Source organism: Papaver somniferum, chromosome 2 (assembly GCF_003573695.1).
Source record: "Papaver somniferum cultivar HN1 chromosome 2, ASM357369v1, whole genome shotgun sequence".
Lineage (NCBI taxonomy): Eukaryota > Viridiplantae > Streptophyta > Magnoliopsida > Ranunculales > Papaveraceae > Papaver > Papaver somniferum.
Genome location: NC_039359.1, coordinates 60,308,025 through 60,324,857, shown reverse-complemented (window position 1 = coordinate 60,324,857; position 16,833 = coordinate 60,308,025). Strand labels below are relative to the sequence as shown.

The following is a 16,833-nucleotide window of genomic DNA, read 5'->3' as shown; positions in this document are numbered from 1 at the left end:
CACGAAGGAAAGAAAGTGGAGACGGTGGAGAAAGAATCTCCGCTAAAAGGATGGGAAAAAATGGAGATAACGTTTGCAGCAGACGAAATTTCAGAAGAAAATCTGTAGCATATAGATCCATTGGTGATTACATTAACGGCTGAACGAAAATAACATTGTAGGGAAAATAAAAAATATGAGGAATGGGCGATTAATATAACATTGGTAGATATAGGTAGTGCAATTGATATTTTATTTTATCGCACATTCAAAGCAATGGGATATAAAGATGAAGAAATGACGCATCCAACTTACAATATACACGGATTCGATAAAGCAGTTACAAAACCAAAGGGAGAGATTATACAGATAACATTACTAGGAGAAATAGACACAGAGGTGACATTATGTGTGGTTGATATAGATTCACCATATAATATGTTTCTAGGAAGACCGTGGGTGCACGCGATAAAAGTTGTAGCGTCAACACTAAATCAATGCATAAGGTTTCCAATTCCAAGTGGAATAGGTGAGATTAAAGGAGATGTTGCAGATGCGAAGCATTGTAATGAAATGGATGTAAAGAGTTATGAAGGTCGTGCGAAGGAACGAAAATATCATTGGAAAGGGGCAAAAGAATTAAAGAAAGAAGAAGAATTTGGCATATACATGATCAGAGCGAAGAGGGAAAAGGAATTCTAAGCGAAATACCAGATGAGGAAGGTGAACTAATTCGAGAGATAAAAGAGCCAACACCAATGGGAGATCCAGAGCCAAATTTCACCACGGCAGAACCAACAAAAGAAATAAATGTTGGTACAAAAGAAGAATTAAAGTATTAAAAATTGGAACTAAGATGGGAAAAGAAGAAGAAGAAAGAACAATAAACATTTTACGTGAATATAATGATGTCTTCGCGTGGAAAATGGAAGAAATGTCAGGAATAAATCCGTCTGTCGCATGTCATAGATTGGATATTAAGAAGAACACAAAACCGTTCAAACAAAGAATAAGAAAGATAGAAACAACATAACATCAACAAATAGAAAAGAATTGCAAAAATTTTTACAAGCAGGGATTATAAAGCCAGCAAAATACCCGGAGTGGATAGCAAATATGGTGGTCGTGCCAAAAAAGAACAAAGAAATACGAATCTGTATAGATTTCACTGATCTAAATAAAGCATGCCCGAAAGACAGCTTCTCATCACCGGATATCCCATAAATGGTAGAATCAACATCAGGAAATGATAGGGTTTCATTATTGGATGGATATAAAGGTTACAATCAGATTCCTTTATCTGAAGAAGATCAAGAACATACAGCTTTCTTCATACCCATAGGATTATATTGTTACACGAAAATGTCGTTTGGGTTAAAAAATGCCGGTGCGACATATCAGAGAATGGTTGAAAAGGTGTTTGTGGAGTGGATACATAAAATGTTGTAAGTCTACGTTGACGACATGCTGGTAAAAAGTAAAAAAACAGAAGATCATGTGGATAATTTGGGAGAAATATTTGAACAAATGCGAAAGTTTAATATTAAGGTAAACCCAGAAAAGTGCGTCCTTGGAGTATCTTCGGGAAAATTTTTGGGTTACATAATATCAGAAAAAGTACAAGCCGTACGAGACATGCCACCACCTACCACTATAAAAGATGTTCATAAATTAAATAGTTTGATAGCATGGCTCTTCAGATTTTTTTCGCGCTCTTCAGATAAGTGCAAACACTTTTTTAATATACTAAAGAAGGGAACAAAATTTGAGTGGACAGAAGAGTGCGATAAATCGTTGCAGAGCATAAAAAATTACTTAATGAATCTATCAATCATGCAGAAGGCAATACCAGGAGAAGAATTGCTCTTGTATTTGGCATCAACACCATATGCTTTAAGTGCTGTTTTGATACGCATGGATCAAGGAGTTGAGAAACCAATATATTACATAAGCAAGACGTACAACTCAGCAGAGAGAAATTACTCAAAAATAGAAAAACTAATTCTCGCACTAGTTTATGCATCATTCAAACTTCACATTTATTTCCAGGTTCACAAAATTAAAGTACTAACAAAAGTACCAATAGAACCTACAATGAAGAATTCGAAAAAATCAGGAAGGATTGAAAGGTGGAATGCACAGTTGGGGAACCACAATATTAGTTATGAAGTATTATCATCACCTAAATCACAAGTTATCGCATAGTTCCTTGCATAGTTTCCCTTAGAAGAAGACGAATATGTTGAAGACATGATGGATGTTGATGAAATATATGGAAATCCAAAAGATCTACTGACAGATCATAATCCAAATAGATGGGAAATATTAGTCGACGGATCGTCTAATGGGGAAGGAAATGGAATTGGAATCGTGTTCATTTCACCAAAAGGGGTGCGAATAGCTTACTCTTTCAGGTTGGAGTTCGCATCCACAAATAATGAAACTGAATATGATGAAGTAGTCCATGCGTTAAAATTAGCAATTGAAATGCATATAAAAGAAGCTAGAATAACTAGTGATTCATAATTGGTGATTCGACAAATTGAAGGTTCGTATAGTACCAATGAGCCATCTCTACAAAAATATAAGAAATTAGTGTCAGAATTAACAGCAAAAATCCAAAAAGTAAGCTGGAGACACATCAGTAGAAAAGATAACAGGTTCGCAGACGTGTTAGCCTTTATTCCTTCCATGTTAGTAGATCCAGTTGCACGAGATTTGAAAATCCAAACACTCTACTGGCCTTCCGTAAAGAAAGAAGAAGAAGAAGTTGTGGATGCGATGATCATAGAAAATATTCCATATGAACAACAAACTGAAGAAGAAGATTGGATAATTGAGCTTCATTTATACTTAGAAAAGGGAGAATTACCGAGAAACAGATTAGATGCTCACAAATTAAAAAGTCGTGCGACAAATTATGAGTTAAGAGATGGTATCCTATATATAATATCATTCCTTGGACCTTCCCTTAGATGATTAACGCGAAAAAAAGGTATAGAAATCTTAATGGCGCTACACTATGGAGATGCTGGCAATCATAGTGGAGGAAGATCATTAACAGACAAAGCAAGAATACAAGGGTATTATTGGTCATATATGCATGAAGATGCAAAACAAGTGTCAAGGCGATATGAAGAATGCCAATGTCATGGGAAAAGAATACACGCACCAGGGGCAATGCTAAATAATTCGATAAATGCATGGCCATTCGGAAGATGGTGAATTGATATAGTTTGTCCATTTATACCAGGAACCGGACAACGAAGGTACCTTATCGTCGTAACGGATTATTTCACAAAATGGGAAGAAGTAAAAGCAGTACAACATATTCGTGATAATGATATATTTACATTCATATTTGAGAACATAATCTGCAGATTTGGCATCCCAGCTCAGTTAGTGTCTGATAACGGAAAACAATTTGAAGGAGAAAACATAGAAATGTTACTTAATGCATTTAAAATCTAATGTGGAAAATCTACACCTTTATACCCGCAGAGTAATGGGAAAGTAAAGGCGACAAACAAGACGATCGCAGAAAATTTGAAAAAGAAGTTAAAAGGGCATAATAAAGGATGGTGCGAAGAAGTACATAATGTAGTATGGGCATACAGAACAACAAGGAGAGAATCCATGGGAGTATCACCTTTCTGTTTAACATATGGGGTAGAAGCAGTGTTACCGACAAAGATAATTATCCCTACAACAAAAAAAGAAGCATGAGAGAAGAATTTAAGTGTAGATTTAATTCTCACAAAACTTGATGATCTAGAGGAAACGAGAAACCTTGCTCTACAACATACCGAAAATTACCAAAAAAGATTATCCAGGGAATACAAAAAGCGTGTTAAAGTTAGGGAATTTCAACCAGGAGAATTAGTACTGCGAGAAATACCAACTTATCAAAAAGGACCAGATGGGAAGTTAGAAAAGAAATGGGATGGCCCATATATAATTAAAAAGATAGTTGGAAAGGGAGCTTATAAATTGGACGATCTAGAAGTGAAAGATAAAGGTCACAAGCTAGATCGTCCATGAAATATGTTGTACTTAAAAAAGTATTACCCATAAATGTTTGCGATTTTATCCGCAGAAAGATTGATATATGAAATATGTAAGCATGAAATATTATTCGCTCGAATCTGAATGAATAAAATTGAATATTTACTTTCTTCTTAAGAGATTCTCTTATAACTAAGAGACATAAATAAGACCTTAATAAAAGGCATCAGAGATAAAGACTCCAATTGGGGAGCCTAGCTATGCGATTGTGGCGTTCACCCTAGTTCGCATATATGCAAGAGGAAAAAAGTAAGACCTAAAGCACGTCATAATTCGCAAGCTAGTTAAGCATGACTCAAGGGAAAGCTATACCAACCCTGGAACTTGAGTCATGGAGATTTTAGGGTGAGAAAAACGAGAAATCCCATCCGGGAGGGACACCTAAATCGAAAGATTGAGGATAACTCCCAAAGAGTATAGAAACTCAATCAGGGCGCCGAGGTACACGGTTGAGTCAAGAGTGCGAGGGGTGTTGGATCCTACTTTACCACTCTTGACAAGTCCTGACTATGATGCACTCGGTCCGAAGATACCCCACTTAGGGTGTAATCTCGTAACCGTAAACGTCATCGGTGGAGGGAAAAGAGATTGAGAAATCAACTGGTTGTTGTATTATCGGATGGGAGGATCCAACCTTAACCCGGTAGAGGTAAGCCTCCTTGAAGGGGCAACCAGGGGGAAGATAAGGACGGAACCCTCCATTATGGAGATGAATTGTGTCACAGACGTAAATGTCATGAGGAAGTATGTGCGAAGCATGACAAAACCACATCTACATTTGATAAGATCGTAGAGGCAGGAGGAGGAAAATCACTTACTTCAAGATTAACCACAACTTTATCCTTAGGAGGATAAATTTCTTTAAAAGGAGTTCGAATTTTTAAAGGGGTTGCGGCTATTGAGGGTTGGATAGGAGGATTGGTATTAACTTGAGTTGGTACTGCAGAAGGTGATGGGGAAGTAGTTTTCACTAACTCAAACTGGGGCATGGAGATATTAGAAGTAAGCTCTACAAGCTTGCGAGATTTCTTCACTTGATTGAAACCTTGCGAATAAAAATTAAGATAAGAAATAAGGGCAACAATATTGTTAAAATAAAAATGAGATATTTCTTACTTCTTTGTTATGCGACGGTTTCCTCTTCTGAGTTTCCTTATCTTTGTCAGAAGAAGATCTATGGTTACTAATGGTTATCTTCATACCGCTAGAAGAAGACATTGATCTACAAACAATATGGGAATTAGGTTAATAACAAATCAAAGGATAAAATCTGAACAAAAAAGGATGATTTAGGGAAAATAAACATATTGTGAGTTGGTATTCATGGAGATAGAAAATGATAATAACAGCAGCAGCAGCAGATGATGATGGTGATCAAACAAACAAGCAGCAGCAGGTAAATAAGTAAAAAAGAGAGAAGATAATTTCAGGAAAAGAGAGAGAGTAAAGAACAAAAGAAAATAAATTATCTTTCTCAGAAGAAGAAGATGACCGGTTAATTAGAAACAGGACATACCAGTAAAAGAGGAAGTCAACACATGCAGAAAAATAAGCTGAAATTGTGGAAAAATGTCGGAAAAACTAAAATTCGAAAAATCAAGCATGTGCGATATTAAAGGATGAATGTTTCTCATCTCGCTCATTCCACGAAAAGAACGATATGAGAATAGGAAAAATGTAGGAATAAAGTATAGCACATACAAGTTATGCGAAGAAAAGAAGATATAACGAGAGCGAATATGATCGCGCACAGTTAAGTCAAGATGACGTATCAGATGTAGTCAACATAATCACGAGTAAAATGTGAGGATCTGTGCGAAGAATGGAATATCTGCGATGTAGGCACGTATAAGTATGCGATAATAGCGCACGGTTATTCCGAAATAAGGGGATATCTTAGCTGTCATACACTATGTAATACCCTATAATAATGGGTAGATTGGCCTTGTGAGAGGGGGAGTTCTTTTTAGGATCCTTGGTCAAGAAATTAAGAGAGAGAAAGATTGTAGAGAGGGAGAGAAAACTTAGAATCTCTATTATCTTGTAATTCATTCTTATGATTTTGATAAATAAAGAAATGATTTACTTTGAGATCGATTGATTACCAAAAGATCTTCATATTTGTGTGGTTGTAGGATTTCCTGAAACTACATTACAAGCCAATATTTATCTTACCGTATAGTTCGTCCATATAATTTATTGAAATGCTTAAAAAGTAAAATGTCTATAGATTTTAATAAAAAACATCAATTTCAATCGTTACTCCTCGAACCATCTCATTATAGAGTGATTTTTGGTGAACCATGGTTTAAGACCACTTCAAAAGCCAGTAAGGGGTAATTATAGAGTGGAAACAAGGTTATATTAAAGTAGTCTAAAATCACGGTTCACTAAAAAAAAATTGCTCATTAGTTTTAAATATATTATTATAAAATGGGTCATTTGATCAAAATAGTGTACTTTCGGGTTCAAATGGACATGTAAGTTTTTGTCTGGGTGATATGGACGACAATTAATAAACCTGTAAACTGACAATTATACCCCACCAAAGTTTCATCTTCTTCCAAAACGAAAAGAAAAAAGCTTCACTGTTCAGACTTCTCTTTTCAGAAACATTGAACTTCTTCCCCATTGTTGACATATCTTCCCCAACCATCAGAAATACCATCTTCCTCCACCACCATCTTTAATTCCCAACCACCACCATCGACGGAACCACCCCATCTCTACCACCACAAAGATGCACCACCACCACAATCATCCATAGCATCATGTTTCTCTAATAGTATCATTGACACCAAAGCTAAACATCACTGCCATCACAGTGGATTTTATGAATGCCTAATTTAATTGCAATTTCTCAAATTCATAAACCAAGAGTATCGGATTTTGTGTAAATCAATTTTACGAGATGAGAAATGAAGAAACATACTGAAATTGGTAAGTTTCCAAACCCTTATTTTCTTTTTGGTCATATTTGATTTCAAATTGGTTTCATCTTAGTTAAAAATTTGATCCACTTGTATACATATTTTTTTAAAATTTGTTTATAAATGTGAAATATGTGTGTCAATTTTCTTGTTAATGTATTAATTTTTATATATACTAGTTTTCATTTTGTGAATTTGTTTACATCGTAGTATAAAATATGATGCAATTGAGTTTATGTTGAATATTCCTCAGCTTAGTATACGCTCCGATGAATTTTCCAGTTTCAGCATGTGTTTCCACTGGATGATACTGGTTTCATCATGTGTTTCCTTTGGATGAAACATGGTTTCATCTTGTGTTGCCAACTAGATGTTGGTACGTGATTTGTTAAACTCGACTATTGACATGTTGTCACAGAAGATTTTGTTTAATGTAATTAACTAAATTCTAGGTATATGTTTAGTTCTAAATTTTTGCTAAAACTCGCCTTGAAAACCAATGTAGTTCTGAAATTTTCACCTTAATGTATGCGTTGATGTATTTTCTTGGTAACATCATCTGTTACCACTGGATGAAACTAGTTTTAATTATCTTAAATGTCGTTGGAAGAAATTTTTGTACATCTTGTGTTATTACGGGATGAAAATGGTTTCATCATTTGTTGATACAGGATCAAACTTGTTTCATCTTGTGTAGCCACTAAATGAAACATTGCATCTTGAGTTATTACTGGATGAAACTGGTTTCATCATGTGTTTTCACTGGATGAACCTGGTTTCATCCATGTTTCATCATGTGTTGGCATTTGTTATTGTTCTTTCTTTCATTTATAAAATACAAACCTAAATCAATACTTGATTTTGTAATCCTGACTATGGAATGTTTTTTCACTACTTCATGTAATCAGTGATGATCAATGGTTACGCCTTTGAAGACTTAAAAAATCCAAGAAGGAAGATGCATCGCATATGAAATACTTAGTGATGAGAGCAATTATTGAAAGTTGAACGAGAAAGATGTTGAATGTTTATGAATTTGGATATTCATTTATGAATGTAAATACCTTAATTGCAGTTCAATTAATATGAAGGAATTAACTTAGACTAGCATATGTTGTAATTTGTTGATGGTTTCATATAATCGTTAGAATATGCTGGATGAGACCAGATACCTCCTGCCGAAATATACTTTTTTTTGTAGAATATGTAGAATGAAACTAGTTTCATTCAATTTTAGACTGTGATGTACCTGAATTTTTCTCAAAAGTGTGCAGGATGAAACCAGTTTCATCTAGTTTGTCAGATTATGCAGAAAGAAACCAATTTCATATGGATTTAAACGAAGATGAAACTGAATTTATCTAGGTTTAAATCTATAAATAAAATAATATATGGCTAATTATCTTACATAGTCAAAATGCAAAAAGAATACTTGGCAAGAATACTTGGCACTATGGCTACTTTTCTCAGTCAAAGAATTATATATGGGGTTTGATACCAGCTGCGATTGTCCATACCATTTGGAATGAAAGAAACTGTAGACGATTTGAGGAACAATATCTCTACAAAACGGATGATGATTTAATTTTGTCTGTAAAATCCTTAGTTCTAGCTTGGGCAGCAGCAGCAGGTCACCTAGAATCTTCTCAATTTCAAATTTTGCGTACCTGGGATTCTATCTTCTTGTAATTTGATTATTGTTCTTTTACTTTCTTCAATCTACCTCTGGTAGAACCCCTTGTACATTCTTTTATCTTAATATATCTTCTCTTTCGATCAAAAAAAAAATATAAGTGTACACGAGCCACATTCAAAGGGGAAATTGGTGCATACGCCATCCCACTGGTACTTACTCCTTCCTAAAAACTTGAAAAACTTGATGCATCATTAGCACTCTAATTATACGCTTTAAGTAAATGACAAAAGTTACATTATCAACTGATTTATGCCATCATTGGTTTAAGTAGGATTTAAAGAAAAAATGCATTATGGCTGTGTCATCATTGGTTTTTGCCAAGCATATAGCTCCGTGTATCTCCAATAGTATACACGGTCCAAAATACTATCTTCATGTTCCCACTTTCCCACTTCCACACACATAAAACAAGTTGATCTGAACATGAGTAGGAATATTCATATATCAGAATCCCAGATTCAGTAAATGGTGGAGCCTTTATAGTTGTAGTGTAGGAGTGGACTTCAGTCCTTGCCCTCATTAAAGAAAAGAAATGCAGCAGCATTAAGAAATCTATGTGCAGTACCAGCAGAAGCAGGCAAGCAGCAACTTATTTGTTTTTATCTACTTTCCTACTACATAATCTCTGACACTCCATAGCGAGACCTGTGTTGTTTTCTCTTCTTTATTAATCACAAAAGAAAACTATTAGAAGAGATTAAGATCTCTCCAGATTTTTTTTTTGCTCGGTTAAGATCCATTTGGTAATGGTATGGGGTTTGGTCCTCGTGCATACTCTGTACCGTCCATGCCCACTGAGAAAGAACTTGAGAATCTTCCTTTTCCTACTGGAGTTAGAAGAATCGACCCATTCCGATATGGAGTTCAATCGAATCGATTTGACAGCGAGTAATTAACATCAGATTTTTGGATTACGTTATATAGTTTTCCGTCTACCGGTTTATATGTTCACAATGATCCCGGCATAATTAGCTAAAAAGATGCTACGGGTATTTTAGTTAAAAGATTTTTTTATTTTTTATTTTTTCTGGGCAGATTAACCAAAATGGATAATTGAACAGTATTTTTTTGATCCATGTCCATATAAACAGTATCAAAATGTACAAGTCTGTTTCGCCCAGAAATTATTGATTTTGATCTTTTTAACCAATTCTGTGATATATTAAGTACCACAAAGTGTTTGTAATTAAATTGAGCTAGTTTACTATTTACACTTAAATAAAAAAAGAACAAATCATATATTGATAGAGTACTTTTTAAAAAATCTACACAACAATTATAAACATAACTACCAAATTATACAAAATTAATAGTTAAAATCAACACAAAATTGGTTAAAAAGACCAAAACCAATAATTCCTGGGTGAAAATGACACTTAGATTTGATACTGCATAAATGGACAAAAATGTAAAAATAGCCAGGATGTAAACAGTTTCATCCTGCCAATTTTCAAATACTTTTTCTTATTTTTTAATTTACACAGGATGCATCCAGTTTCATCTTCACTATTTTTTAAGTTTAAGCCAAGATGAATCCAGTTTCATCCTTGCTAACTTTTTTTTTCCATTTCACCTATATTAATTTTTACTCGTCCATTTGAACCACGTTTTAAAAATTTGGACAAATGATCCATTTTCGATAAAATCAAATTTCACAATACAACATTACATGAAATCGTTTTGGAAGTATATCATATAAAAGAGGAAAGTACCCCTTTTCTTACAACAAAAAGATATCTCTTTTCCTAATACAAAGAGAGTATGTTTTAAGAGTTGGTATAAGAATTAAACAACATTTTATTTATTATTATTAGGAAATTTAGTAAGTGCATAAAATAAAGGGCAACGATGAGTCCCTATTCCCTAATAACAATCGGATACAAATAGTGTGTACATAATGCACAACCACATTAATCTATTTTGTTTAATTACCAAACTTAGACTTTATGTTGGCGATGAGTTTCTCATCAACAAGGAAGTTCTTAGCCAAAAGATCATTATGGATTGCTGGTGTTGAGCCAAAGAGGTTAAAAGGAAGTCCTGCAGCTCCAGGCGATTGACTATTGAACATAACTACCACAACAGCCTTACTCTTTCCAACATTCTGTACAAAATGCACAAGTCCTTTAGGAATAATAGACACCTCTCCGGCTGTTATAACCTTTGAGTGCAAAATGTTATTAGTCGTTAAAAACCCAAAAAAGACTTTCCCTTTTATGACTAAATTAGCTTCAGTTGCTCGAGGGTGTGTGTGAAGTGGAACAATTCCTCCAGGTGCCAGGTCGAGTATGTTTATCGAAAGACCAAGGGTGTTTAACCCAGGAAAGCTGGTAACATCACCCGGCCTCACTCCAAGCCCGAAGGGATTCGCTGTGCTCGCTTCATTCACCAAGCCGCTATAGAAGAAATCCTCTGTTGTAACTTGAGACATCGGTTTGCACGAGAATCCATTCATAACAATGGTGCTGGAGTTCAAGTCAGCAACACAAAAGTCTTGTAGCTCGTCGGGATCAGCAAAGCATGACAATGTAAACACGGTTAAACACAGAACTATGAAGAATGATGATGTAGTTTTAATACTGAACTTGGTAGCCATGGTATTTTTTTCTTTAAGATTTGGGGTATTAATTAACTAGATCGAAATGTTTGGAGTTTGGTATGAATACTATGTGGCTTATGCCATTATTTATAGTGTTTTGGTTAACCCTTTACTAAGCAAAAGATCGATGTTGCTTGCCAACTTATTTAATTTCTCTCTTCTAATTAAAAATGTTGCTTGCGAAAATGCAATTGATTACCAAATGCAATGACACGGAAGATACACCGAAAACTCTGTCAAACTGACTATATTTTGGCAGACCACCGTAATTTTAATCGGAAATATCACAGTAAAACCGAGGAGATCTTTGATTTGATTTAGTTTTTAGTGATTTTCCATGAGAAGACGCAAGTTGTGACGAAATGACGATTCGGTCGGGAGGAAAATCCCTGTAAGGAATTATTTATATGGTTTATAAGTTCAAACTTTGATTAAATTAGTAGAAGGTTATGCCATTATTTATACCGATCAAACATTTTTCAGTCAAAGGTTATGCCATTGTTTATACAGTTCAACTTCAAACTTCCCCTACCATATCATTAAGGCAAATGTTCAAATTTAATTAAATTCAAATTCTAACAACCAATAATAAGGTTGTAACTTGTAAGTGCCAAACTTCGTCAACTGATCATATTTTATCAAACTAACCATATCATAATCGATTAAGTAATAGTAAAAGAATGTTTTTAACCAAAAATTACAGAATTATCTTTACGACAGATACAAATATATTCTGAAATTTGGACAAAATATTACATGCTTGTTTTTTCACAAAATTGATTAAAAAGACCAAAATCAACAATTTCTGGGTGAAAAAGACATTTAGATTTTGATACTGTTTAAATGGACAAAAATATAAAAATAGTCAGGATGTAAACAATTTCATCCTGCCCATTTTCAAATACTTTTTCTTATTTTTAATTTACACTGGATGCATCCAGTTTCATCCTCGCTATTTTCTAAGTATAAGCAAGGATGAATTCAGTTTCATCCTTACCATTTTTCTTGTGTCCATTTCACCCATACTAATTTTTACTCGTCCATCATAACCGTGTTTTAAAAATATTTGAAAAATGACATTTTCCGTTGTTTTTTTCATTTTTTTTTCTTCTTCTAATCCTATAATTATCTTTTGGTTTTTTTTCCTAAGCGCATAAAGTCTTGAAGTATCATCCTGTCATGGGAAACCTTCTTCTTATCTTCGTTGTCTCTCCATAAATTGTAATCAAACAAAGAAGATACATTTTTATGGGTGTATCTCCTTTATCCGTTTATAGCATGCACTCAAGATGATCTTTGGTGTAAGGCCTTGTTTGGTAAGATCCTCCACGAGATCAATCTCTGGATTACTCGACTTCGCAGTCAAGTCAATCTTCACATACCATATACCATCTATTCTTGCTCTTGGATGCATGCAAAAGCTAACTTAAAGATTTTCTTAGTGGATCTCTTAGGCGGTCTTCGATATTTATTTATTGCGGCCGATTCACCACTTGTCTAGAAGCCAATTTAAACCTTGATAACCTGTTGTAATGATTTCCAATCATACAACTCACTGCCGTAGCTCCTTGCTTCGTTGTTGCTTTGTTTTCAATTATCTACAACCCAAAAAACTACTACTATCAGACTATTGTTCATAAACAGTTTTCGTAAGTACTATCAGACTATTGTTCGTCGGAAGGTTGGGAACTATTAGGGTCACGTTCATCTAGATCACGGAAAACCTTAATGAAACCCAAGTTAAAAGAACCACCATTGGAATTGATTAATTCCGGAACCAAGTTCCATGTAGAACTTGAAGACTATCAAATTGGCAGCATTTGGTGTTTCGACATACCTTGTAAAATTTAAATTACGAAACCATCATGCAGAAAATAATCCACGAGGCTCATTAGCAAATGCAAAGCCAAGGAGAATGCCACTTTTATTACTTTCACTTTATATATGTTTCACGAGTTGGATATACGACTTACATACGACATACCATTTTATCAATTATATTTAGGAAATTTGCTTAATGCATGAAGCAAGGGGACGATGAGTCCCGTATTACAAACAATCGGATAAATATACAGTTTACACAAGCAAGAATCACAATTAGTTATTTTGTTTAGTTACCGAACTTAGACTTAATGCTGGCGATGACGTTCTCATCAACTAGGAAGTTTTTAGCCAAAAGATCATTAGGAATTGCTGGCTTAGAACCAAAGAGGTTAAAAGGAATTACTGAAGCTCCAGGCGATTGACTATTAAAAACAGCTACCACGACAGCCTTTTCTGGTCCAACATTCTCTACAAAGTGCACAAGTCCTTTAGGAATAATAGACAGCTCTCCAGCATTCAGAACCTTTGAGTACAAAACATTATTAGTGGTTATGAACCCAAAAAGGACTTTCCCTTTTATGACTAAATTAGCTTCACTTCCTCGAGGGTGTGTGTGAACTGGAACATTTGCACCAGGTGCAAGGTCGAGTACGTCTATCGTGAGTTCAAGGGTGTTTAACGCAGGAAAACTGGTAACATCACCTGGTCTTATCCCAACCCCAAAGGGATTGTCTGTGTTTGCTTCATTCACCAAGCCACTATAGAAGAAATCATCATTTGTAACTTCTGACAGCGGCTTGCAAGGAAACCCGTTCATCGTAATTTTGGTGGCGTTCAAGTCAGCAACACAAAAGTCTTGTAGCTCGTCGGGATCAGCAAAGCATGACAAAGTAAAAGATAGAATCACGGTTAAACACAGAACTAGGAAGAATGATAATGTTGTTTTAATACTAGACTTGGCAGCCATGGCTTTCTTTCTTTGAGATTTGGTGTCTTCACAAGGTTTGCAAGATCGAAATGTTTTGAGTTTGTTATGGAAATTATGTTGCTTATCCCGTTATTTATACTGTATAGGTTAGCCCTTTACAAGCAAAAGATGTATTTGAAAATGCCATTGATTACCAAATGCAATGACACGGAAAATACACTGAAACTCTGTCAAACCGACTATATTTTGCCAGACTATCATAATTTTAATCGGATAATATACAGTAAAGCCGAGGAGATATTCCGTTTGATTGAGTTTTTAATGTATTTTCAATGAGATGACGTGAGTCGTGACAAACTGCCGATTCAGTCGCAAGGAAATTCCGGCAAGTCATAACAACCAATGACAACGTGCTAAGTGTCAAATTTGGTCAACTATTTTATTTGGTCAAATCCTTCTAAATTAATTATCTAAAACAAATACTACATATATTCTCAAGAGATACGAAGACTGTAGACAAAATAGTAAAAGGACGAAATACCCTTCTAACAGAAAAATTACGAATTACCTTCATGAATCATGAACAAATTACACAAGTATCCCTAACATCAAACAAAGTGGAGTACATGATTTTGTTGTAGAGTGATATACTATATCTATAATAAAAATCAAATTAACTTAAATGAGCACTGAACTTTGTTTGGAAATACATTGCCTGGAAATATGGGACTAATTACCAAGGCGTATCACATTGCCTGGATAACTCCAAAAGTTGTGAACGGATAGTTTGATGCTTTGAATAGAAATGTTTCATTTTCCAATTTTAGTAGATGTGAAAAAAAATAGGAGTAACTAGGTGTTTGGGGAGCGTAATGCGCATGCCAGTCATTCTTATTAGTTGATTCAGTTGTTAAAAGAACTAGCACTGAGTTCCATGCCCGTAGATACGGGAATCCATGCCCGGGCCGAAATGGTCGTCTTCTGTCCCCCTGCCGGTGGGGAATCCGCTCCCGGAGCAGAGACCATTGTTTTACTCAAGCAGATTATAGCTCTTTCAAACTATGATAAATGTGTTGGTCTCTGCCACTATTTTTTCATCTTGATACAAATTTTTCTTTTCAAAAATAGTTACGCGGTTTCCCAATTTATTTATTGCGGTTGTTCACTGCTTATCTTGCAGACCAATTTAAACTTCTATGGCTTGCTGTGATGATTTCTAGCAATCGCACAATCCACTTTGGACTAGTCATTAAGCATTATTTGTTGGATATAGGTCAGTGGGTTTGAGTTTTAGATAACTCAAACAAAACTTGGTAGGTGGAGTTAATTTGGGATAAACCCAAATTTAGTCGGTCCCCAAAAGGATTAGGATTAAGAGTTTGTGATAACTCTTAATTGGTTTACTTGATCCTAAATTCTAGGAACTTTGTGGACAAGTTATCAAACCCTAGTCTTGTAGGCTAAGTAATGTACCTATATAAATAGCCTAGTAGAGAACCTAGAAAAACACACCAAAAATTCTTATTTCTCTCTTAGGGTTTATATGTTTTCTCCCGAACGATAATATATAAATCTCTTATTTTTCCCGAGGATTCAACCTCGTTAAATTCTCGTCTCTTTTCTTTTCTACTTTGTGTTCTTTGCAATATTTGGAGTACCATTGTGTAGCTGTGCAAATCGCTTCCGCAGGGTTTTAGCGCAACAATTGGCATCAAGAGCTCGGGTTAGGTTCTTGGAATTTTCGGTATTCATAATATTGCAGCGGGAGTATTTTTTTTCTGAAGTTGTTTGAGGTAATTCTGATCTCAAAGTTTAGTTTTTTATCTATATTTGTTTGTTTGTGAACAATGGTTGACGGGAAAGATCCATTTGATCTGAAAGATCCTTTAGGAGAACATTCGGAGTCCACAAGTAAAGATAAAGAAACAAAAGAAGAAATACTGCATTCTCATAGATCACAACTGAAGGTTGAAAAGTTCACCGGAACCAATAACTTTGGTTTATGGAGAACAGACGTAATGGATGCTCTTGTTCATCTTGACCTAGAAGAAGCTTTAGAAGGTCGGCCAGCGGAGATGTCTGACAAGCAGTGGAACAAGATGAATAAATTATGTCTGGGTTTGATTCGTGGGTGTTTAGCAACATCAGTAAGAGTTAATTATCAGCACGAGACTTCAGCTAAGGATCTCTGGGAAAAGCTATAGAAGGAGTACCTTGTGAAGAACGTGGCTAATAGGATACATGTTAAGAGAAATTTGTATCGATATAACATGAAGAAAGGTGCTACTCTAACAGAGCACCTGGATTCATATAATAAACTTCTTGCTGAGTTAGTTAACTATGATGAGAAGATCAACGACGAGGAACAAGCTTTGTGTCTGATAAACTCTCTTCCTGAAAGGTATGAACCCGTGATTAAGGATTTAATGCATGGCAAGGATAAGATGACATACGCTGAGGTCACTACAGCATTGCGTAGTGAGGAGTTCAGGAAGATGGACCGTGAAGACCTGTCAAGTGAAGCTAACAGTGACTTGCTTCTTGCAAGAAGTCGTCCAACAAACAGGAGAAAGAAGAATGGTGATCGTGGCAAAGTGAAAGGGCGTTCAAAGTCAAGAGCGCGTCTACAGAAGGATGAATGTGCATGGTGTCTTGACTTTGGCCATTGGGCTAAGGATTGTACCAAGCGTAAAGATAGAGAAGGAGATAACAACAAGACCGAGGTGAACATTGCTAAGGAAAGTGGTGATTCACATGTAGCTTCGGATTTCTCACTGACTGTGACACCATCAGCTTGTATCGTAACTGACGG

The 16,833-nt window shown here is 35.3% G+C and overlaps 3 protein-coding genes across 3 annotated transcripts; 1 reads left to right on the top strand and 2 right to left on the bottom strand.

The window, feature by feature from the left end:
• The first annotated feature begins 255 nt into the window (after positions 1-255).
• On the top strand, positions 256-681 carry LOC113351165. The gene has a single exon (XM_026595202.1). It carries the CDS (start codon positions 256-258, stop codon positions 679-681), a length of 426 nt encoding a protein of 141 aa, XP_026450987.1.
• Positions 682-10,449: 9,768 nt separating this feature from the next.
• Positions 10,450-11,315, bottom strand: LOC113353374 (germin-like protein subfamily T member 2). The gene has a single exon (XM_026596998.1). The coding sequence runs from the start codon at positions 11,264-11,266 to the stop codon at positions 10,595-10,597; it is 672 nt and encodes a 223-aa protein (XP_026452783.1). The 5' UTR covers positions 11,267-11,315; the 3' UTR covers positions 10,450-10,594.
• Positions 11,316-13,168: 1,853 nt separating this feature from the next.
• LOC113353373 (germin-like protein subfamily T member 2) lies at positions 13,169-14,180 on the bottom strand. The gene has a single exon (XM_026596997.1). The coding sequence runs from the start codon at positions 14,058-14,060 to the stop codon at positions 13,380-13,382; it is 681 nt and encodes a 226-aa protein (XP_026452782.1). The 5' UTR covers positions 14,061-14,180; the 3' UTR covers positions 13,169-13,379.
• Positions 14,181-16,833: the final 2,653 nt, after the last annotated feature.